Here is a 25,403-nt window from a genome sequence, read left to right as displayed (position 1 = left end):
ATCTGACCCCCATGAAGAAGACCGCAAATCGATGTAAGGAAGGGGGGAGAATGCCAAAAACCCATAACCATTTGTGGAAGAGCATCAAAGGGAAGCAAAGCCGCATGCAAACTCATACGCGTCAAAGAAAGGCTCTATTAATGTGCATGTGCACACGCACACCTAACAACCGATAGTAACTTAAAGATTTTTTTAGCATCAAAGTTACCTTGCCCTTTGGTGTTTGAATTTGAGACTACAATATAGCCCTCTAACTTGCAATAAGTAATCTGTAGAATTGAGACTGGTTTACTCGCTCCACTTCATAAACATGCAAGACTATTATCAACCGATAATGCACAGCCAAAAGCAACCAACATAGTTTACCATAAGGTGTTGGCATGTGCTGAGTACGATACTTCCATAGCTTCAAATCTTTCAACAAAATTTACCAAAAGCCAGCTCTCACATTACTTTCTCTATTTTTTGCATGTGAAATAACTATCATCAATAATCCACTGACATGGAGTTGAAGGGCCTTATTTGGTTGAGAAAAGATCTGGCATTTTCAGCAAGAGAGATGAATCAAGACCTTTGATGCATACAAAGAAAATAATTATAATTTCGTCTTAAATTGAACAAAATTTAGCCACATTAATACTGAAGAAATCTTTGCCGGGCATGCATCGATGCTTGCATTTGCAACTTATCTGCTATCGTCAAATAGTATGGTCTTTATGATGAACCAAAAACTACAAATTATCTCCACGAGGAACCCTCTGTGATCCAACCTCAAAGTTTCTTGCAACACTCCAAAATACTAGATTTCTGCCACAATCGGAGATTCATAAAAAAATTCAATCATGTAGGAAAATTGCTTTTCTTCAAGAAAGGTAATGATGAGGTAGGCAGGAAAATTTCAAGAGGTGGTCCAAGATGTGTTCAGATCCATACAGAATATGATACAAAAAACTGAAGGCTTAATTTGAATTGATTAAGTACCATACTGGGACAAGCCCACCTGTATTAGGGCTCTACTGTATGGGAAAGTTGCCCCATCTCAAATGACCAAAAACTCTGGGAGAATCATTAATTCACAAGAGTCCAAAGCCTGTTTGGTGACCTGCTCATAAGCTTATGCCCAATGTTTGAAGGTCAGTTTCAAGCTTTTCGGAACCTTCGAATGTCAGCCCAATCATTCCAGTTTGAATAGCAGCTTGTACATTCATTGATCTGCAGGCAAAATAAATAAATCAGATAACGGTCGCCCGCTTGAAATAAAGTGTCCCGTTCCCTCTTCTAATCAAAACCTCTATTCACCCCGCTCATAAAGTGGGCTCGCACAGTATAGCCACTTAACCCCCGTTTCCTGATAAAAATTATTAAGAGACAGCCATGGTTGTGTCCAGCACACTTACTGATCATCAATGAAAATAATGTCTGAAGGACTCAGACCCAACTGCCTGGCCGCATCCACAAATGCCTCTGGATCAGGCTTTCTCTTACCTGAAATCATGCTCGATGAATGCTCAACTGACTGAAGTAAATGGATAGGCGTAAGTCAACATCTTATGACGCACATGCCTCTTAGTACCTGTGTGACACGAAACGAATGTCCATGTAAGGTATTTTGAAAGCTCGAGCTTCTGCTCAATCAATTTGTACCTGTGACAAGAAACCAAAACAAGCTCCCTTCAACCACAACAAAAAAAGGCAAGGTATAAAATGTGCACCCACTACAGGAAAACAACACACTGTTGATGAAATAAGACCCTCCACTAGTTCTGTAAAAATCTTCTTGATTACAAGAAGGAAAATCCCAGGTAGAGCTCAATTCATTACCATGATGGGTAATTTGTGAAGGCATGCATTTGATACCCCTTTGCCTTTAGACGGTCCAACACAGATTCGACCCCTTCCAAATACTCATACCCATTGGTCACACAAGTCTTCAATCCTGACAGGACACAAAATTTTGTGAACATTCACCACACTATTAAGCACGTCAATTGGGACATGCAAGTATTTTCACCGCACTACAGCAAATTTTGCTGCGAACAAAACATGGAAAGCTGTTTACCATTAGCATCAAAGCTGCGCTTATCCTTGAAGAAATTGGCTACAAGCTCTTCCTGCCGCAAACACAGGAATATGAGTAAAGCTCTGGTTGAACAAAACCAGACTAGTGGTTCCACTTGTTATACCTCATTGATTAAACCCTTCTCAAAATCTATCCATGCAGTTGGATGTTTGATCTGCAGCAGTTCCTTCAGTGAAATCCTGTATTACGCAGCACAAAAAACTGAAAAGAAAATCATTTTAGTCTCTCTCTCTCTCTCTCTCTCTCTCTCTCTCTCACACACACACACACACATGAAAAGAGGCTGATTCTATTCCTTGCAAATCCCTCAGAATACTCAAATGGTGCCTATTATGAGAGCAAGTACACCCTGTTTACATAGCAAGCCAATAGGCATCAAATGAAAAAACTGACAAGCGAGATTTAACTAGGCACATGGCCAAACGATAGAAACGGGAGGCCAGGGTAAAGAACCTCTTCTAGAGAGTAAAAAGTGCCCTGGCAAGCTAAGTGGAGAGAGGATGACGGTAGCCTCAGGAAGATAGCACTTCGGCATTCTGCAACTGCAGATTTAGAACCGGAACCATCAAAAGCCACCAGCGGTGAAGTTGACAGAGAGCGAATACAAGACGACAGTGCGAAAGATCAGTTGGTGACGAAAACGAGGGTGAAGAGGCAGCTGACATCACCAAGAAACTGCAAGAGGATGTCCCCAGGTATGTAACAAAGCACCGGAGCTGGCAGGGAGCTTTCATCTAGAATAGAGAGCAGTCCACTTGCTGAAGGTGGCTCCTGAAAAATATAGCTGGAGAGGGAACTTCTGGGATATAGTGTAGGAGGCCTTGAAACCATCATCCAGGTGGAGATCGGTTGAGAATCTTGGGAGAGGGAGCAGAGGTAAGAGCAGCTAGCCAACCCCGAACAAATCAGCAGCCAACAAACAACAACAGTGACCCCAGCCCAAACAAACGAGCCAAGCCCACTACAAGAGGAAAAGGGAAACAAAATAAACAAGAAGAACAAAGACAGAAAGCAGAAAAAACAACTTGAAGGTCAAGCTTCCACGCACACACATTCATGCACACAATCACACCCAAAAGCAGGCCCTCAGAGGACAGCAAAGGAGCACACATACTCACACCCACACAGACTCTGAGAGCAAGCTTCCACTCTCTCACACCCACACGCACACTCACACCCACACAGACTCTGAGAGCAAGCTTCCACTCACACTCCCCCGCACGCACACACACCCCCCTAGAAGCAAGCCAATAGAGAGAGACAAACATACACCCACACAATCACAAAATAAAAAACAAACAAGAACCAAGGAAAGAGGAAAACAAAAGGAAAGGAACAGAGACCAAACCCACACGGCACCAACGAATTGTGAGAGTGCGCGTGTGCGGAAGCGAGAGAGAGAGAGAGTAGACCACAAACACAAGATATGGTGAAGAGGGGGCGATCAACACCCCATGACTACCATGAGCAAAAGACCCAATACACAAATAGTATATGATGGAAGTGGGTACCCCCCTGCCCTATAAATAGGTGCCCAAGGGGAGGTAGGGCAAGGCCTGATAAAAATCCTCACGACCCAACAGAAAATGATATATGGAAATATGAGGGCACCTCGACAAAAGTGGGCAGCTGGCCCCAAACTCAGGCGACCGGTCGGACCAGGTACAACCTAGACTATGAGTGGCCAACCTGGAGACATACTAGCCATAGAAGTATGCCCTAGACTTGTGAAGCAACAGAGTGGTGTAAGTCTAACACCCCCTCTCAGCACTTGATACTCAATAAACCGCGTGAAGCCGAAGATGTGAGGCAAATGATGAAGATGTCTGTTGCGATGTCCATTGAAGGATACTCCACAAGTGTAACACAGTCTGGGGTGTCCCAACCACCGAGAGATCTCCATGGTAAAATGTCGTCACGAGCAGTGTAGCAAACTATTGTACTCCGCCAATACAGTGTGAAGATACTACACGAAGGTCCCAACTGAGTGTGAAAACAACTCCTTGTCGTGAAAGAAGTGCCAATAGACCTGCAAGTGTCCTGCCCAATAGGATCTGTGGTGTCTGTAGTCAAACCATCTAGAGAGAATGGTGAAGCCCAGGAACTGTCATGAGAATGACTGGAACCTCTCATGACTGGAAGCCTATTAATGCATGAACCTATAACCCAATGTGGCCAGGTAGCTAAGATGTGTAAAACTCTAGGAAGGCCAGATGTAGCAATCTACGCCATAAACGTCCTCCAAAACAAGGAAAACCAGACTGAACAGTCCGCACTATAGAAGCTACCGTAAGCTGTAGCAGTCACCGGTAGACCGCACGAACCACCACCGGATGGTGTCCTATTAGTAGGTAGGTAATCCAAGATGAGGGGAAAGCCAAACTCAACAGTCTGCGTTGTGAAGAGCCTCTAAGAAGTGGTGGTGGTCAGATTAAGTATAACCGGCCTATACAACGTAGAGGGCGGTACTATTTGAATTACCTATTAACTTTACACAGAGCACTGAAAAAGGAAGAGAACACAATTGCGTCTAGCGACTAGAATGTCACTGCGCACACGAGACCGACACCCTGTAGGCCCCAAAGACTGGCGCCCCTTTCGGTATTTCTTTATTCAAATTAAGGTAGATGACCCCACCACTTAGCACAAGCTTTCACAAAGCTGTCCAAACCTGGCGAGGGCTGAAAACGCAGGTTTTTTACCGGATTTCGGCAACATAACGGCGCAAAAACCCCTATACGTCAAAAGCACCTGTCTAGGACAGATTACCCGCTAAGCTTTCTGGTGAGCTGTCACAGAAATTCAGCGGGCTGTAATTCTCTGTTTTTCACTACCGGGAGTCCAAAAGCCTGTACACGCATCCCAAGGCTCTCACAAGATTCCCCCGGGGTTCCCTTGCAGTTTAGGTGCAAAACTCTAAACCTGCAGAAAAACACAGCAGGCTGTAATTCGCTATTTCGGATAGTTTTTAGCGGAGCGAACACGCCTACGCGTGTCCCAAGGACTCCCGCACACAATGGGACAGTTCCCCTGTGAATTGGACGAGTTTTCACGCGAGAAAACTCTCCAAACTCGCAATCTTTCGCGATGGAACTGTGTGTACCTGTGGGGGATTAGCAATTAGCTAATCCGGTTCCTGTTCAGAAGGCTCTTGCCTTAGCAAACATGCATAAACCCCCAGAACTGTACATGTTCATCTGAGTAGCCCAACTAGTGGGGCATTACCATATGTGCCAAAGGGGAGAGAGAGATGCACGAGAGAAAATCATCGCGCTACATGAGACAGAGGAGAAGGCAAGCTTTCCATTAAAGCTGTAGACCTATACCCACTACTCACACACACACTGTAGGTCACTTATTGAGCAAAAAACAGCCCCCAGCCTCAAATGGGTGCCTCCTCTTGCTGAGGTGTCCTGCAGGCTGCTCTCTTCCTGCCAATTGTCCAGTTTGCCCCTTTGAGTTAATTCCCTAGTTCCCACCCACTTATAAAGTTGTAAGTGACTTTCCAAGTGGCTCAGATTTTGTTTGGCTTCCATACTCATCAGAATTCAGTGCTAACTAGCCCGACCACTTCCCGACCCACCGACCCAGACTCCCGATGTGAGAAACCTATTCGACCGCAACCGTTTCACACAGGCCATGCAATGTCCACTTGCACCTTTTCAAGGGTCCCGTGGAAACAAGTTTTTTTTTTTTTTTTTAAATAGTACTTATTTATTGAAGGCAACAGGAAAAATACACCTCCTGGTGACACACCCCACCCTTGAAATATTGCAAGCGACCTCGCTTGCATGCCAATAATACATGCGGTATCTCTTGATATCACACATATTCTATGATGGGAATCCAACAGATACATGCTTCCGGGAATGTAGCATTGGACGATTAAACAATCCCACCAACCTGGCTACGACACATATATCAAGCATAGAAGTCTTCTAGTGTACTCTCAAGCACAAACTTCTCTAGCTAAATTCTGTATGGAAAGAGTAGATACAATTGCTTAACTACTCTCTTGAGCATCATGAACCATGCTCTTGCCTTGCTCCAAAAAGGCTACATCAAGTCACTGTGGGCTCCATCTGAAAGGCTTCAAGATACAATTGCAATAGCTGAGGTGAATCAACCAATTCAGACTCTTCCATCCATTTGGCATCCAACGATGGATAGTTCTTGAACTTCACCAAATAGCGTCTTGCAACCTTTCCTCTAACCTTTCTTTCTTTATGTGCCAATATCTGTTCAGGAACAAGGATCTCATCCAATTCTTCCACTTCGGGTTGTTCCTCATCGAGCATATTCTCTGGCACATTACCAACAAAGGGTCTTAGAAGGCTAACATGAAAAGCATTATGTATTTTCCAGCCTTCTGGTAGCTTTAACCTGTAAGCTACATTGCTGATCTTTTCTGAAATCTAAAAAGGACCATAATATCGCATACTGAGCTTAAGAAACAAGCGTTCCTTGCCTTTCCTTTTCCTTAACCTAGCCTTTTCAAAGCGCAAAAGCACGCAATCACCAAGTGAAAATACAAGTTCACGACGGTGACGATCATCGGCTTTCTTTTGCTTAGCCTGAGTCTTCTCAAGAGCAATCTTTATCTTCCTGTATGTTTCATCCATATCTTGCACATACTTGTCTGCCTCAAAAATCTTGTCCTTAGTCTACAAAATGGGCGGGACTTTCTTTCCTCCTTCCACTATCTCAAATGGTGCCTTACCTGTTGACGTATGCGCATTGTTATTGTAAGCATATTCAACCAATGGAAGATGATGTTCCCAAGTTGCCTCGTACTCTGACACATAACATTTGAGCAGGTCCAGGACAGTAGAATTTGCCTCTTCTGACTGTCCATCAGTTTGCGGATGAAACGAAGAAGAGAACTTTAGCGTAGTGCCCATGTTCTCAAACAATGCCTTCCAGTAAAGACTCGTCATACGTGGATCCCTGTCACTGACAATTGACTGAGGCATCCCGTGATATTTAAAGATATTGCTCATGAATATCTTGACCATGTGTTCTGGCTTTATCTTCTTCCTCACAGGAATGAGATGGGCTTGCTTACTGAACCTACAAATGATAGTCCAAATCCCATCATTGCCTGTTTGCGTCCTTGGAAGATCAAAGATAAAGTCCATTGCTATGCTTTCCCATGGCCTATCTGGGATCGGCAATGGCTGCAACAATCCCGATTGCTTTTGCCTATCAAATTTGACTTTTTGGCAAACTAAGCATGATCTTACAAACGTATCAACATCTTGACGCAAAGCTGGCCAATAGAAGAATGTCTCAACCCCTTTCATTGTCGCATCAATTCCATGATGCCCAACATAAGATGGAGCATGACTTTCCATCAAAATCTTTGGCCGTAACTGTTTAGTAACGCATAACTTTCCATGCATCATGAGAAAGTCATTCTTAAGCATATAGTGCTCATGATGTTGCCCATCAACAAGTTGGTCATAGATCCTTGCAAAATCTGAATCTTCAGCATATTGTGTCTTCATTTCGTCTAGTTCACAATGGTACGGAATTGACACTGTTGAAATTTGGCGTGACAACGCATTAGCCACCACGTTCTTTTTCCCTTGCACATGCACAATTTGAAAATGGAACATTGACAAGATGTTTGCCCATCGCATATACTTCTCAGACAACTTCGTCTATGTGAGAAAATATCGCAAGGTTTGATGATCCGTTTGGACAACAAAATCAGTCCCCAGCAGAAAATGTTTCCAACTCGTGAGAGCATGAATTACTGCCAACAATTCTTTCTCATAGACTTGCAAGTTTCTTTCAATCTTCAAAAGAATTCTGCTCTCATATGCGACTACTCGGCCATTCTGCATTAGAACTGCACCAAGACTATGGCCACACGCATCACACTGAACCACAAAAGGTTTCAAAAGATCTGGCAAAATAATTACCGGATCTGAGGTCAGCTTCTCTTTCAAGTGTTTGAACGCTAAAATTTCCTTGGCTGTCCACTTGAAAGTAACTCCTTTTCCTTGCAGTGCATGGAGTGGAGAAGCAATCTCAGTAAAATTTCGGATGAACCTCCTGTAGTAGGAACATAAGCCTAGAAAGCTTCGAATGTTATGTACGGACTTCAAGTCTAGCCATGACCTAATTGCTTTTACTTTGGCAGGATCCATGCGTACCACATCCTTTGAAACAATGTGCCCAAGGAAGTGAATCTCTTGCAAAAAGAATTCACTTTTTTTCGCATAAATGAGTAGCCTGTTCTTACGTAACTCATTGAAAACTGCGGTCAAGTGATCCTTATGCTCCTCTTCGAACTTTGAGTAGACAATCATGTCATCAAAGAAGGTACCCACGAAGTTTCTATGTGGTCTAAAAATTCTGTCCATCATTCTATTAAACGTGGCACGAGCATTTGTGAGACCAAATGGCATGACAAGAAACTCATAAAGACCAAATGTTGTCCTGAATGCAGTCTTATGGACATCTTCTGGCCTAATGCGTATCTGATGGTAACCACTCTTTAGGTCTATCCTTGTAAACAATGACGCTCCCTCAAGCCGATCAAGAATGTCATCTATCCTCGGTATGGGGAACCTGTTCTTGATGGTATTCTTATTCAAGGCACGATAGTCAATGCACATGCGCCATGAACCATCCTTCTTCTGCACTAAGAGTACAGGCAAACAAAAAGGGGATAAACTGGGCTGAATCAGCCCCTTCTCTAAAAGCTCGTTGACCTGACTCATAATCTCTTTCTGCTGGGCTGCACTAACCCTGTATGGTGGTCTATTCGATGGACTAGAACCTGGCACAAGATCTATAGTATGATCCTCAGGTCTCTCAGGAGGTAACTCCCCTGACAAAGAGTCCGAAAAACAATCACTGAAACGACTCAAAAAAGTTGACCTGTCTTTATCTAAGGTAGACAAATTAGATACAACTTGAGGTACTTCTTTTGCAAAGATCAAGTACACAGAAAGATGATTCTTTATTACAGATGAAATAGCAGAAGCAGAAACAACTGGAACAGACTCGCCTTTAAGCTTTACATAAAGGACATGAGTCTTTCCTCTATGTACAAGGGTAATCTTTTTGTTGTAAGTATCCACCATAGCATGCAACCTGTAACACCATGGGATACCTAGTAACACATCACAGCCCTCAAGTGGCATAATATGAAATTCTTCCGCATCCACATAGCTCTGAATGTGCAGACGAAGCTTCCCCAAAATGGGAGTAACAGGCTCTGAATGACTTGGGCATGCCAAACCTGCTTCCCCTGTCATACCCATCTCCTCTGCACGAATGCCCAACTTTGATGCCAATTCTGGTGATATGAAATTTGCACGGGCTCCTGGATCAAAGAAAACCAACACTGTTTGGTCTCTAACTTTGCCCCAAGCTCTGCACAGCTCCGTGGCATCTGTGTTTGGTTGGTCTCCAACCAAATCTGGAACAAGTCCTGGACTTGGCTTTGGCCTCTTCCCTTTATGGTCTGACTTGTCATCCTTATCCTGTGACTTCTTCTGTGGGCATTTATTTGCAAAATGTCCTTCCTGTTCACAAATGTAGCATTTCTTGGCCTCCCTAAGAGCTTTCCTTTCTTCAAAAGTTTTGCCAGAAAAATGCCTTTTTTGCCCTTGTCCTCGTCCCGAAGAAGATTTAGACTGCTTCTTGGACGTATCACCTTCTTCAGTGGAGGGCTTCTATGTGGGAGGCTCAGAAGGCTTTGCTGCAACATTGCCCTTGGCTGAAAACTAATGCCCTGGGACCCTTTCTTATGGCTATTAAATCCATCGGAATCTCCCTTCGACAGATTGCTGGCCATTCTTGCATTCTCAATCAACTGAAACATATTCATGACAGTAGTCTTCGTGCAGTAGTCCCTGATTTTCTTGGGCAATCCGCAACAGTACTTCTCAATCTATTCTGACAATGGCACAAACCTGTAAGAGGTGACTGGCAACAGTGCGGCCCAAAACTGTTTATTGTACTCTTCCAGATTCGCACACTGTTTAGCATTCAACTCGTGCCATTCTGTCATCACATCCACTTCAAAAATGTTTGTCAGCCATGCAGGCGCAAAAAGCTGTTTGAATTGGACCCACGTTGTTGGGGCTTGACCCTGGTTCAACAATGCGGTCCACCATTGAAGCGCGTTCCCTTTCAAGAAAGTAGCAGCCTTGCGTATCTTTAAAGATTCCGTGAAGTTTCCTCCAGCATAAGCTGCATCGAACTGCTGTATGAAGGTCAAAGCCTTCAATTGATCCTCAGTTCCTTAGAAAGTTTCAAACTTCACTCCCTGCCCACCTTCCTTGTAATCCTTAGGCTAACTCAAAGGAGCCACATTATCATAAACAGGAGCATGTATAACAGTGGTGCTCCATGATTGTTCATTCCAACACTCGCATCAACTATTTACCCTGTCGTATCTGCATTTTGTACGTATGGCTGCGAAAAACCATCCATACCAAATTGTGTTCCAGGCACTCGAAACTGGCCATAGGCACCCTGAAAACCTGGTTGGACACCCATGTTCACGTACATAGGGTTACCCATGCCTGTTTGCATTGTCCCGAACACATTCCCTGGCATATAACCTGTGGAAGGTCCATCCACAGCTTGAAACACTGAACCACCTCCAAAATAACGAGGATAAGTAATAGGTAATGGAAGGGTCTGACGCATAGCGTGTTCATTACTCCCTTGACCATTCACAAACGGTTCCTGTCCAGCTAAAGCAAGTTGCTTTGGATCATTGGACACCGCTAGTTGCTCAACCACATGGGCTTTCCCTCGAGCATCATGAGTCCTCTACGCATTGGAAATCTCCTTTTCCTACAACGGCTCAACCATGCCCTGTGTAGGAGGCTGAAAACCCTTTGTCGGAGCCTGTAAGAACTCCTGCATCCTTGGGTTGTTAGCCAACTGCTGAAACATGTCCAGGCAGCAACGTAGTTGAGTTCTAAACAACCTGTCCTCTTCTTGAAGAGTTGAAGGAATTTTCTCTGTGCCATGTGAGGAAGATCCCTCTTCAGGTACTTGGTCTCTCTTCTCTGCCATATCGACAAGCTCTATGTTGCTTTCACCCACAACAATCCACGCTGCACTTTTTGAAGAAAAAGTGACTATCCCGTCGATGGAACCATATAACCGGCCTATACAACGTAGAGGGCGGTACTATTTGAATTACCTGTTAACTTTACACAGAGCACTGAGAAAGGAAGAGAACACAATTGCGTCCAACGACTAGAATGTCACTGCGCACACGAGATCGACACCCTGGGCCTGTAGGCCCCAAAGACTGGCGCCCCTTTCGGTATTTCTTTATTCATTTTAAGGTAGATGACCCGACCACTTAGCACAAGCTTTCACAAAGCTGTCCAAACCTGGCGAGGGCTAAAAACGCAGGTTTTCGACCGGATTTCGGCAACATAACTGCGCAAAAACCCCTGTAGGTCAAAAGCACTTGTCTAGGACGGATTCCCTTGCTATCTGGAAGCTTTCTGGTGAGCTGTCACAGAAATTCAGCGGGCTGTAATTCTCTATTTTTCACTGCCGGGTGTCCAAAAGCCTGTACACGCATCCCAAGGCTCTCACGAGGTTACCCCAGGGTTCCCTTGCAGTTTAGGTGCAAAACCCTAAACCTGCAGAAAAACGCAGCAGGCTGTAATTCGTTGTTTCGGATCGTTTTTAGCGGAGCAAACACGCCTACGCGTGTTCCAAGGGCTCCCGCACACAATGGGACAGTTCCCCTGTGAATTGGACGAGTTTTCACGCGAGAGAACTCTCCAAACTCGCAATCTTTCGCGATGAAACTGTGTGTACCTGTGGGGGATTAGCAATTAGCTAATCCGGTTCCTGTTCAGAAGGCTCTTGCCTTGGCAAACGCGCATAAACCCCCAGAACTGTACATGTTCATCTGAGTAGCCCAACTAGTGGGGCATTACCATATGTGCCAAAGGGGAGAGAGAGATGCACGAGAGAAAATCATCGCGCTACATGAGACAGAGGAGAAGGCAAGCTTTCCATTAAAGCTGTAGACCTGCACCCACTACTCACACACACACTGTAGGTCACTTATTGAGCAAAAAACAGCCCCCAACCTCAAATGGGCGCCTCCTCTTGCTGAGATGTCCTACAAGCTGCTCTCTTCCTGCCAAGTGTCCAGTTTGCCCCTTTGAGTTAATTCCCTAGTTCCCACCCACTTATAAAGTTGTAAGTGACTTTCCGAGTGGCCCAGATTTCGTTTGGCAGACACAGGCTTCCATACTCATCAGAATTCAGTGCTAACTTGCCCGACCATTCCCCGACTGACCGACCCAGACTCCCGATGTGAGAAACCTATTCGGCCGCAGCCGTTTCACACTAGCCATGCAATGTCCACTTGCACCTTTTCAAGTGTCCCGGGGAAACAAGTAAAATAAAAATAAATAAAAATATCTAGTACTTATTTATTGAAGGCAACAGGAAATATACACCTCCTGGTGACACCAAGCTGTCTGCATCGCAATCATCCTGTAGAAGTAGGGAAGCCAAACTGAGAATTCTGCACTAAAAAGATCCTCTGAGAAGAGGACAGGCCAGACCAAGATGTCTGCACAGTCTTGCCTGTATCTCCTGCCTCCAATCCACCAGTGTCAACCAAAACAAAATCCGCACCAACAACGCCACCAAATCGCATGTCGGTGTGGCTCTCAATGTGAATGAGCTGGGAGTGGCCTACTGCCCAGGTTGGGGAGAATAAGTCTGCTGTAAGGTTACCGAGGGTGAGTGTAAGCAACTCTGAAGGTAGCAATCCAAAAGATCAGGAGTGTAGAAGAGCAACAGTACTACCATCCAAGCCAAGCTCCGGGTGACTCCGAATGTAGTGGCGCGATGATGCCTGATCTCCCGCATCTTGCGGGTAAACTCTCCCAGAGAGTCTAAAGCACTGAAGTCCCACTCCAGTCTATAGATCCAAGCAATGAACCTGTCCAAGAAGAGATCCAAGATCATCTCCCTAAGTTCATGTAGATGCTCCTATGTAAGCAAGTGATCTAACGCGTCGAGGTCAAGTGTCTTTTCCACCCAAGATGGTGGTGTCTTCTCTGGGAATGTTGCAATCCCCTATGCCATGAGCATGGCCATATCTCGTGTGAGCTCCTCTGATGAGTGTATAGGTGTGTCCATAGCAAACCACAAGTCACCACCCCCTCTGGAGTGCGCAACCGCCAAATGATGGCTGGAATGAATGGATCTCCCAAGGATCGTACGCCCGTAGATGATCAAGCCGATGTCAAAGATACCGTGTACTGTAGCAGTCACTAAGAGACCGTATGGACCACCACCGGATGGTGTCCTGGCAGGATGTAACTCCATCCTCTGTGAAAAACACAAGCCATGTGGCTGCTGTCCACCCAAAAACACAACTGCGAGTGATGAAAATGCTGCTGTCCAGCGATTTTCAGCGTGCTCGTACGCTCCCAGCAGGGACCGGAGCGGTGCCGAGGGTGTGGGGAGGGTGGGGAATCAAAGTAACAACCTGGCTGAAAACAGAGAAAAACAGCAGGTGTATGTGGCTGAAATTTGTAGCAGATGAAGAGGATTCTTGACGGCAACGCATCGGATGCGAAGCCGTGTGGGAAAGCAAGATCCAATGGGCAAGGCCCAGTGCTGCCCCCTCTGCTGCAAAAATGCTGCTTCATCAGCCCCAAAAATGCAGGTTGAGGAGGTTTTCCCGAAACAGAAAAACGCAGATTTCCATCTGCTTGCCTGGTGCATGCAGCAACGTTGGCAAATCTGGTGGTTATTGCAAAAACGTTGGCTGTGCTGAACTCGCCCTTGGGAGGAGAACCTGTTTGCCGAAGGTGAGCCCTCAACGCTGGCGACTGATACCATGTGAGAGGAACCTGATGGGAGGATGCGCGTTGGAACACGGCAGAGCCTGAAGCTGCTGATACCATGTGAGTGCGCGTGTGCGGAAGAGAGAGAGAGAGAGAGAGAGAGAGAGAGAGACCACAAACGCAAGAATGGTGAAGAGGGAGCGATCAGCTCCCCATGACTACCATGAGCAGAAGACCCAATACACAATCAGTATATGATGGCAGTGAGTACCCCCCTGGCCCTATAAAGAGGTGCCCAAGGGGAGGTAGGGCAAGGCCTGATAAAAATCCCGACGACCCAATAGAAAATGATATTTGGAAATATATGAGGGCGCCCGAACAAAAGTGGGTGGCCGGCCCCAAACTCGGGCGCTCGGACCAAGTACAACCTAGACTATGGGTGGCCAGCCCGGAGACATGCTAGCCGTACAAGTATGCCCTAGACCTGTGAAGCAGCAGAGTGGTGTAAGTCTAACACGAACCAGCAGGATCAACATAGGGAGAAACGATTGAACATCTCTCTCTCTCTCTCTCTCTCTCTCTCTCTCTCTCTCTCTCTCTCTCTCTCTCTCTCAAGCGCAAACATTCATTCCGCTGCACCTTACACAAGTCCGCATGTGCTATCATCCACATAAAAAACATATCCAGAGGGTCAAGATGCATCACCAAAACTGTCTCTAGAAAGCAGGGAGGATGCATTGATCCCGCCATACCTTTCACAAGGCTCTCCACTTGGGCCCTTGGCACTTTCAGGCTCTACTATCTACCCTCTCTCTCACGCTTGAAGCCACAAGCTCTCAAGCTCCACTCCTCCATCCCTCTCTCCCTTATAGGCTGTTTTGAGGCTGCTTTTAGCATTTTTTAGAGGACTGTTCCAACGTTCCCGTTCCGGTCTCCCCCTCCCTATTCCGGTACCGTTCCGGAGCCCCCCGTTCCCGTTCCAAGTAACTTTGGCACCTATTGTGGATGCATGGCATAAGAGGAAGTTCATTGGAGAGGCGTATATTGATGGAGGTGCACATGTATGCATTATCAATCAAGCTTGTGTATCAAAGTTGGGACTCAATATGGTGAAAAATTCAGGTTTTCGTATAAAGCTTGCAAACCAATAAAGGGTGGATATATTTGATGTTAAAGCATTGGTCAATAATCAATTGTCATGTTATGCCTACAAGTATTGGTGCTTGCCCTCTCATCCTTGGAGGTGGATGTATTTGATGTTAAAGCATTAGTCAATTGTCATGTTATGCCTACAAGTATTGGTGCTTTCTCTCTCATCCTTGGAAGGCCATGGTTACAAGCAACCAAAGCTGTACACGATTGGGAACATGGTACCATCACTCTCCACAATAGAAGGGGTGATAAGAAGAGGTTTGACATGGCTAGCAAGAAATCTTTGGATGCTGATTTTGATGAGCAAAGTGATTAAGAAGAGTACTCAAGTGAGTCCAAACCTCTTCTCTAGCACACAAAATATCATCAATAAGCTCATCAGAAGTGAACAAATGCTCAAAATAATATGAAGCTATGTCAAGGACCCCATCAGGATCCGTACGTAACCTGTCTAGAGAATGACCTAAGGCTCAAATGGAAGTCCCCTTGGGACGTTCCCAGAAGTGTACAAAGAAATCCTTGTTCATCCTATCCACTTCGGCCATTCATGTCAAGACCAAAGCATAAAAGGAAAACTCTGATTTCTCGTCTGAATGTGACTAAGTGTCTCTCTGGTGTCAACCTCGCGCTCTCCTAGGAACTCATCTCCTAGAAACTCCTAGAGTTGCGAGCGTGTGCAACTCAAATGGTCCTGCAACTCTTGCTCCTTGTGGAACAGGCCTCAGCACCACTCTGTAGCTTTCTATCTGCAAGCCTCGAAAGACACATTGATGCATGTAACTAGATGGGATGTGGGATCTGCATAACCAGTGTGTCCAAACATCCCGACTCACCTAAGACAATGCAACATCATTTAACACCAAGTCAAGTATATATGTTAGGTGCAGCGGAATGAATGTTGTATTTTCTCAAGATTAGTGATCTTTACTGCTCAAGGTTCCTTTTAGTTCTTAGGGAAAGAGAGAGCTTTCCTTCTGTAGAGTGTTGTGGTCACGAACAAAGTGAGTGGATTGTGCGTGCAAGTGAATGAGACTGAGAGAAGGAGAGAGAAGAGATACGACACCGAGAGGTTTGTAAAACCCTCCTCCGAAGGCCCCACTCTCGTCGGCCAGAGTGGTCTATTCTTTGATTGCACAAGGTGTACAATGTGTATGCAATGGATTGATGCAATGACACTATGCCGATGACGACGACGGTGATGACGACGGCGACTTGGGCTGAAATCTGATCTTCTAGATGCTGAATTTCTTGGACTGTTTCAAGGCTGAAAATGGACTGTTTTGGCTGCGTTTTTATGGCTGAAAATGGGGGAACATTTGCGACCGGTCTGGGGCTGATTTGTTTCTATGTCATGGGCTGAAAACTGCGTTTACCTGCTGCGGCTTAAGGCTGAAAACAAAAACGCTGATGGTTCCTGTTGCTTAGCAAAACGCTGGTGCTGATCTGGGACAGCAAATCAAAAACGCTATGATGCTTGCTACAGATTTGGCTGAATATCAAAAACGCTGACCTGCTCCTGTTCTTGCCAAAACGCTGGCGGTGGAGGTGCAAAAACGCTGATGGGCTGCTTGTGCAAAACGCTAGCAAAGCTGAGGTTTTGCTGTGGATGAAAACGCCAGAATGGGGAAGATGGTCGGCGATGGGTCCTGATGCTGAGGGGGTACTGTTGAGAAGTTGCCTGTTGAGCGGGAAGCTCCAGCTGCCTCTTCTGCCAGAAAGTGTGAACTTTGGTTTGCTTATATATTAACTTAGCAAAATTGCCCTACCTACTTTTGTAGGAAAGTCGCTTAAAAATAATAAGTGAAAATCCCAATAAATAGAAAAATAGGCTAAATGCACTGGAAAATTCCCCTAACTGATGCGAATGGATTCTGATGGGAATTCCGATGATCATGCTGTGTGCAACCGGAGGATATGCATCTATGCTAAGTGACTGGGCATGCACGGGCTATGAATAGACTCACAAAAGTGCCAGATCACTGCTAATCTAAACTTGACCGGACTGACTAAACCCTCCTTTGGTGTAGCTTGTCCACGGACACATAGGGTTGGGATGTGTCACGTGACATCCCCTCCTTTTCAAAGTGAGGTACTGGTACAGAACTGTATGGCGTCAAGGGAGATCGCCAACAGCATCCGGAATCCTGGAAGGGACTCTTCGCCGGCCCACTCTGCTGTGTGGGTCGTGCGGTACTTGAACTTCATAAAGGTCTGCAACGCTTGCTTCTTTGGGCCGCGCTGAAAGCGACACAAAGTCTTCTGAATCTCCTTCGATGCTTCAACTTCGTCTAGAGTCCTGCTTCTTTCGTCTTCAAGAATCTCCATGGCTGAAAATTCCTGAAACCATCTCCAACACAAAACCATGAACATACCCATTCCATGTAAAGTGAAGGAAAAAAATCTTGTCTTCTCTAAAGACTGTGTATGCAATGTAGATGAACATAGAGACGGAGTGACAACCCGTTCATCAAACACATGCAAACAATGAGGTCGAATCTTTTCTATTTGATCGAAATCAATCAACTGTGGCAAATCACAATGGAAATGCCCATGCTTGGTGCTCATACAATCATGTGCTCGTTTGGAAACTCTAATGCCAAGGAAGAGACATGGAATGTGACTTCCTGACATACAAACTTTTCAGCTTTTCATGAACAATCCGCATACATTCGTGCTCATCCATGAGAGAAATGTGCTCAACATGCAATATGTCATGCCTAGGAAAAGGGATCACATAACGATGCTGACTAAAATACATGAAACCGTCACGAATGAAGCACTCGAACAATGCGTGCGTATCAATCATGCGAACACATAATACTTCCTGTGACGGTTCTTTGGACCAAGGCTCGAGAGCCAAAATCACTTCTTCGGGGTCTATCGAATCTTCTTGTGGGGGATCTGTGGACCTCGACTCGAAAGCTAAGATCGATTCTTGGTGATTGATCGAATCTACAACGATGTTAGCTTCGCTAGAAAAAGCATCAACTAACACATCATCCTTGTGAACAATCACATCTTCTTCATGCAACTTATCATGCTTGTGAGAAATCACATCTTGATCATGCAAATCATCATGCTTGTGAGAAATCACATCTTGATCATGCAAATCATCATGCTTGTCATTGTCATCCAAATCATTACGCAAATCATCATGCTTATCATTGTGCTTCAAATCATCATGCAAGTCATTGTCAATCAAATCATCATCATGCTTCACACAATCATGCAAATCCTGTGTATCATGCTTTAGAGAAGAAGAGACTGAGAGAGTCTCCTTTCCCCAAATCTCTTGCATCTGTGCCTGAACTTGAGAATAGAGTCGCCAAAACTCTTTGTTGTGGTGGTCGCTCTTTTCTTTGAGGGCTTTGTTCTGGCGATCAAATTCTGCTTGTCTTGCTTTGTTCTCTCGCGCTATGGCTGTCATTCTTTCTTGGTACTTACGCTCGATGGCTGCCATGTCTTCTTCGTAGGCTTTTCTGTCTGCTTCTCTTTCTTGGTCCAACTCCTCCATTGGAGTTAGTGCAATCTTTGTCGTAGATGGAAAAGGGTCGAAAAAACCTCCTGGTGGGGACGCCTCTCTCATGCTCATCACCTCCAAGCAAAGTATCCATTCCGCTTCGAGTGATGATCATTCTGCAATCGTGGGTTCTTGTGGGTTCTTGGGTTCTTAAGTTCACGAGGAACTTGGGTTCTTGGGGGTCTTGGGTTCGTAAGTTCATGAGGAACTTGGGTTCTTGCGGGTCTTGAGGTTCTTGAGGTCCTTGACTCGTGAGAATCTTGGGTTTCTTGAGGTTTTTGAGGTTCTTGAGGGTTTTCTTTCGCTTGCAAACCGCGTTGGAGAAGGATCTTCTCTTCACCCGAGTTCTACTCTTTTCTACGGACGCACCCCTTGGCGGCCTTGCGCTCACACCAAGGTTGCTTTTTCCCACCTCACGTCGATTGGCCGGCCGCTAAGTGCACGGTCCGCTCTCAATGAGTGAAAAGAGACACAAGGGGAGGCTGGACAAGCCCTTCTATCTTGGGATTCCTGTCACTCTTCAAAAAACATGATTAGGAATCGCCACGCCTAGGTAAACTTGGGTTCGTGCGACCGCAACAAGCAAAAAAATTCTTGTGATTCTTGTGGTTTTTTCCTTGAGTAATGCAGAACACTTCCAAAGCTCTGATACCAATGTTAGGTGCAGCGGAACGAATGTTGTATTTTCTCAACATTAGTGATCTTTACTGCTCAAGGTTCCTTTTAATTCTTAAGGAAAGAGAGAGCTTTCTTTCTGTAGAGTGTTGAGGTCACGAACAAAGTGAGTGGATTGTGCGTGCAAGTGAATGAGACTGAGAGAAGGAGAGAGAAGAGATACGACACTGAGAGGTTTGTAAATCCCTCCTCCGAAGGCCCCACTCTCGTCGGCGAGAGTGGTCTATTCTTTGATTGCACAAGGTGTACAATGCGTATGCAATGGACTGATGCAATGGGACTGATGCAATGGGACTATGCCGATGACGACGACGACGGTGATGACGACGGCGACTTGGGCTGAAATCTGAGATCTTCTAGATGCTGAATTTCTTGGACTGTTTCAAGGCTGAAAATGGACTGTTTTGGCTGCGTTTTTATGGCTGAAAATGGGGGAACATCTGTAACCGGTCTGGGGCTGATCTGTTTCTATGTCATAGGCTGAAAATTGTGTTTATCTGCTGCGGCTTAAGGCTGAAAACAAAAACGCTGATGGTTCCTGTTGCTTAGCAAAACGCTGGTGCTGATCTGGGACAGCAAATCAAAAACGCTATGATGCTTGCTGCAGATTTGGCTGAATATCAAAAACGCTGACCTGCTCCTGTTCTTGCCAAAAACGCTGGTTGTGGAGGTGCAAAAACGCTGATAGGCTGCTTGTGCAAAACGCTAGAAAGCTGAGGTTTTGCTGTGGATGAAAACGCCAGAAGGGGGAAGATGGTCGGCGATGGGTCTTGATGCTGAGGGGGTACTGCTGAGAAGTTGCCTGTTGAGCGGGAAGCTCCTGCTGCCTCTTCTGCCAGAAAGTGTGAACTTTGGTTTGCTTATATATATTAACTTAGCAAAATTGCCCTACCTACTTTTGTAGGAAAGTCACTTAAAAATAATAAGTGAAAATCCCAATAAATAGGAAAATAGGCTAAATGCACTGGAAAATTCCCCTAACTGATGCGAATGGATTCTGATGGGAATTCTAATGATCATGTTGTGTGCAACCGGAGGATATGCATCTATGCTAACTGACTGGGCATGCATGGTCTACGAATAGACTCACAAAAGTGCCAGATCACTGCTAATCTAAACTTGACCGGGCTGACTGAACCCTGCTTTGGTGTAGCTTGTCCACGGACACATAGGGTTGGGATGTGTCACGTGACAATATACAATCCTCGTCTAGGCATAGAGGAAGTCTCAAATCTCAAATGCAAAGAAACTGGGGCACGATCAAAGAGCAATGCCAGGCCAAATCATAATTGTCCCACCATGAGATGCTGCCCAAGGGCCCACATAAAATCTATCTAGTCGCTAGCAGACAACCGGACTGCCTTCTAAAACCCCACAACAATTGCAATGATTGTGTAGGGCGAGCCACAAATGAAGTTTGCCAAGCATTTCTACTAGAAATTGCAAAAAGAAATCTGTCCCAAGCATCTCTCTCACATGCTATTACATATGGTAAAGATCGGGGCCGAATGGCTCGGCAATCCTCAGTGGTCTCTACATTGTTGAAATCATCGCCAACAACCCACAAATCCATAGTAGGCAATACATTTTAATTTGCCGCCAAAACTCGGCTCTCTTGAGCTAAAGTGGGGGCATAAATACACATCACACCAAGCAAGGTATCATCAATCTCTAGAGTAATCCACATCGCTCTACCATGTACTAAAGTACCATGGTCACGTACACAATGGCACCAACGGGGTCCCACAAAAATGCATACACAACTGCTAGCATAATGTTGTCCAATCATGGTTTCCCAAAATGTATATCCCCAGGTAACAACTTACCACATCTACAATAAAACTCTATAAATCAGAAGAGCATCCTATTGCCGATTCCGACCATATTCACATGGTGCCAGCAATCGGGGTAGTGTGGTCCATACACAAAACCAGTGGTAAACAATAGCAGTCCTCTATGTGTAGCCACTGTGTAGCTCCTATGCACAGTGCCAGTCTGTCTGTAGCAATACATGATGGAATGCAGCCTACCCAAGTCTAGATAGCCTGCAAGGTGTGGTGAAGAACAAAATCCATCACTGACTTCTGTCCATGTCTCTGTGCCAGTAAAAGGTAGGGAGAAGGAGAGCATGGAACTCTGCCGACTACCTACAAGTGAGTGTGACCTCTATGCACGTCCTTGCAAAATGTACAGCCGAGCGGACCAATGCTATCACCATTGTACTCAGCTCCAAAAAACTGCCAAGCTGGTGGCGCGGAAGCTATGAAGGACCAAGGAACATGAGGGGGCGGTAGGGAGCACAACAGAGGTGGAGAGATTGAAGTGCCCTGGGTGAGGGTGGGTGAGTTGGGGTGGGTGGCAAGGGGTGATGGAGCTGCAGTGTCTGAGGGTGGGGGTGGAATCGGAGAAGGGGCTGGTGAAGATGGCAGAGGTGTGAACCCTCAATTACTACAATGCTTTGGCCGGTATTCTTACCTCAGGGGTTGCCAAAGGGGAACAAAAGAGGTGTGAAGAAGCAGTTTTCACCCTCAATTACTGCAATGCTTTGGCCGGTATTCTTACCACAGGGGTTGCCAAAGGGGAACAAAAGGTTGGATAACATATAGTGCCGAGTACTTTGAACATAGATGCTGATGGTGAAGCCTTGAAGTCAAGTTGCAATCATTGTGGAAAGAAAGTCATAATTGAAGAATGATCTCCTCACTAAGGAGCAAAGTCGTTAGCCTTCTTCCATTAGGAAATCGCAGATTCTTTGTCGATGAGACATCAGAGATTGAGACAGCACTTGTTGATGGGGTTTTCTATGAGCAAAGCTCTCTGGATTTCGAACCCCTATGGTCTTGATTGGATCATTGACAATAGTGCCACCAAGTACATGACTTCTTGTCGTATCATTGTCCTCTCACACTTTCAATCCTGTCTTGTTTAACTGAAAGTTATGATTCTTTTGCAACTTAACCCTTGCACATTTCATTGTTAAATAAAACTATTTGTTTATAAGTAATACTGAGATGAAGAGTATTATACCCGAAGAAAGCAGGTATGTCATGGTAGAAAGGGTCCCGAACGACTGTGCCCATGACATCGAAAAGTAGAACATGTGAGCGGTTTCCCATCGTTCCGACAACGCTTGTTGTGGCAGCCATTGTCTGCTTATCTGCAGAAAAAGGACTGTTTTGCCAGTAAAGACCCAGAGAAAACTGGGTTGACTTTTTCCAATAAATAGAACGCTGATTCCAAGCCCGGGTTCTTGAGGCGAAGTTTTGTAAGGGCAAAATACGAGGAGAGGTACTGTGGCTGCTCCGCGGGAGGAGACAGGCAAGTGCAGATACCATATCGTCACACGTGAACTCTGAGCACGTTTTTCTGGACAACAAAACGTCCTGGCAACATTTAAATATATCCCCCCCCCCCCTTCACTATATGGCACGGCTCTGGCCAGGAGGATCTACGAGAGAGAGAGAGAGAGAGAGAGAGAGAGAGAGAGAAGGAGAGAGAGAGAGAGATAGAGAGAAAGAGGGAGAGATAGGAAAGAGGGAGAGATAGAGAGGATGAGAGAGAGATATAGAGGAAAGAGGTCACTTGAATTCTGGCGCCACATTACCGGCGTCACTGGCAGGCGTCGGTATATGTGTGTATTTATGGAGGGAGCTAAAGTTTTTTTTAAAAATTGATTTTCAAATTTTCGACGCTTCTTCCGACGACAGCGCAAATTGACATACCGACGCCTGTTCCGATGGCTGTACCGATAGCTGTACCCACGGCACCTGCAAAAATCAAAACTGCGGGCTTTCTTTGCGTATTTCTCTTGTTCTTGCGTGTTTTCTCAAGCTCTCCTCTTTCCCATCTCTCACAGATTTGGTGCGATACAAGCCGTCGGAAGTGCTAATCTTGCTTGTGGGTTAGCACATAACACTACGGTAAGATTGTTTTCATGTTTACTTGTAGATTTAGAGTTTTGGGTTTAACTTTGTGTTTGTGTGTGTGTTTTTGCAGGTTCCAGGACTTTTACAACAACTTTCATTGCTCAAATAGGACGAATGTTGTTACCATATACATGCGGTAGTGATGTGTGTGAACACACTAGGACCGCCGGGGCATTTTTTCCCTCTTTAGGAGGTTTTTCCCCCCAAGCATTGTATATACGCCCATCACTCTAGGGCTATCTATCTTTCCATTGCACACTAAGTAACACACTCTCTATTGTGTGCCTTGAGCTTCCTTCGTCTTCTCCAAGCTGTGTGTGTTTCTCTGCAACCCTAATTCCAACAATTGGTATCAGAGCAGGTCACGTCCTCCCGGGCTTAGTCGCCAACTGCTCTAGCACACGCCTGCTCACTTTCTTCGATTTCAGTGAGCTTTGGCGAGCGTTCGCACGTCGACAAATATTTTGGGCAAGCTCGAAGAGCTTGGTCTGCTCAAAATTTTGATTTGAGCTCATTTCAACCTTCGTTTCCACTACAGGCAGTACTGCACAGCTATTTCGTCATTTTGTGCAGAATTTCTATCAGTGTCGTTTTCTGCATAACAGGTGCATTATAGTCTTCTACGGTTTGTGCTATATAGCATAGGTTGTTCCTGCTCCGTTTCTCCTATTTTCGGGCAGTTTTCACATCAGGTGCAGCATTTACCATGGCTGACAACAACAACACAGATGTGTTCAAGATGTTTGCTGCTGAGAATAGGTTGGATGGGGAAAACTACCCTATGTGGGCTTATATGATGCAACATGTTCTTGTCTCAAAGAGTGTCTGGAACATTGTGCAGGGCATTGATGTACGTCCTGGTTCTGAGGATGTAGGCGATGTTGAGGATGTTGCAGGTCTTGCTGCAAGGATTGCAGCTGTTAGAGTTGTTTTGCCTACGGCAGAACAAGCTCGTTGGGATGTTAAGGATGCGCAGGCTCATGCATTGATTGCGTTGTCTGTGAAGCGCACCATTGTTCCTCACATCCGTTCAGCAAAATCTGCAAAACAGGCTTGGGATATTTTAGCAGGTCTTTATGCAAGCTGCAATGAGGCTAAAATTGCTTTGCTACGTAAAGAGCTGGAGTCGAAGATTATGCACGAGGAAGATGATATGGACACTTTCCTTGCTAGTGTCAAGGATATCAATGAGCAGCTTATTTCTGCAGGTGAAGTCATTTCAGATAGTTCCCTTGTGCAGACTGTTCTTGATGCCTTACCAGATTCCTACCAGACTTTTGCTAGTACTTGGAGACTGATGACCCAAGGAAATCCTGAAGTTGTCAAGTTTGATGCATTATGCATATTGCTGTTGCAAGAGTCACTTTCCAGAAAAAACAGGACTACGCAGCGTGCAGTTGAACAGGCTTTTATTGCTTCTCAAAGAAAGGGTGGTAACAGCAATGCAGCCACTTCTTATGGTTCTACTGCGAGTGGCAAAAATTATGTTCCTAATGCTTCTGCTGGCAGTACTTCGTCTGGCAATTCCGGTGATAAGGGCAAAAAGAAGATGCGTTGCCATTATTGTAAAGCCAATGATCACTTGATCAAGTCGTGTCCTAAGTTGAAGGCCAAAGAGGCTAAGAAGAAAGAGGGTGGTTCCACTGCAAATGCTGGTTCCACTACAAAAGCAGCCATTGTTGAGTCTTCTGTGAAAGGAGACTGTGTTGCTGATGTTGATGCAGAATGGGCTTTTAGCGCAGAGTGCACTTACAATCCTGCTGTCCATGATGCATGCTTGTCAGTCGTTGCTGTAGATTCACATGTGTGGTATTTCGACAGTGGTGCTACAAAGCACATTACCTCACATCGTGAATTGTTTACCTCTCTGGAGTCGGTCCCTCATGGGAATTCAATCACTTGTGCCAACAACGCCTCTTATCCAGTTCAGGGAGTTGGAAAGATTTTGCTCACTGTTGCTAATGGCAGTTCCTTCACACTTGTTGATGCACTTTATGTACCTGGGATCAAGAAGAATCTCTTGTCTGTATCCGCACTTGCTAGACTTGGACTTGTAGTCAAATTTGTGGATGACAGATGTACTGCTCATGATCTCAATTTTGGTGATGAAATTGTTGCATCTGGGCTTTTGTGCCGTGGGCTGTATAAGCTCACTTTGTATGACAAGTGTGGACAAAACTTTGCAAATGCTGTTGCAGATTCAAGGGCTATTTCAGATGCAAAACTTTGGCATGCACGTT

The 25,403-nt window shown here is 45.3% G+C and overlaps 1 protein-coding gene across 1 annotated transcript; it reads right to left on the bottom strand.

Moving 5' to 3' along the window:
• Positions 1-845: 845 nt before the first annotated feature.
• LOC147441156 (Haloacid dehalogenase-like hydrolase (HAD) superfamily protein) lies at positions 846-22,656 on the bottom strand. The gene is made up of 7 exons (XM_086483666.1): positions 22,265-22,656; positions 2,184-2,259; positions 2,060-2,111; positions 1,822-1,936; positions 1,574-1,644; positions 1,398-1,485; positions 846-1,212 (listed from the first exon to the last, which is right to left on the bottom strand). The coding sequence occupies exons 1-7, from the start codon at positions 22,570-22,572 to the stop codon at positions 1,107-1,109; spliced, it is 816 nt and encodes a 271-aa protein (XP_086339792.1). The 5' UTR covers positions 22,573-22,656; the 3' UTR covers positions 846-1,106.
• Between the last annotated feature and the right edge of the window lie 2,747 nt (positions 22,657-25,403).

This window comes from Adiantum capillus-veneris, chromosome 15 (assembly GCF_014529385.1).
Source record: "Adiantum capillus-veneris isolate H3 chromosome 15, ASM1452938v2, whole genome shotgun sequence".
In the NCBI taxonomy this organism is placed as follows: Eukaryota; Viridiplantae; Streptophyta; class Polypodiopsida; order Polypodiales; family Pteridaceae; genus Adiantum; species Adiantum capillus-veneris.
This window is presented reverse-complemented; position numbering and strand designations above follow the sequence as displayed.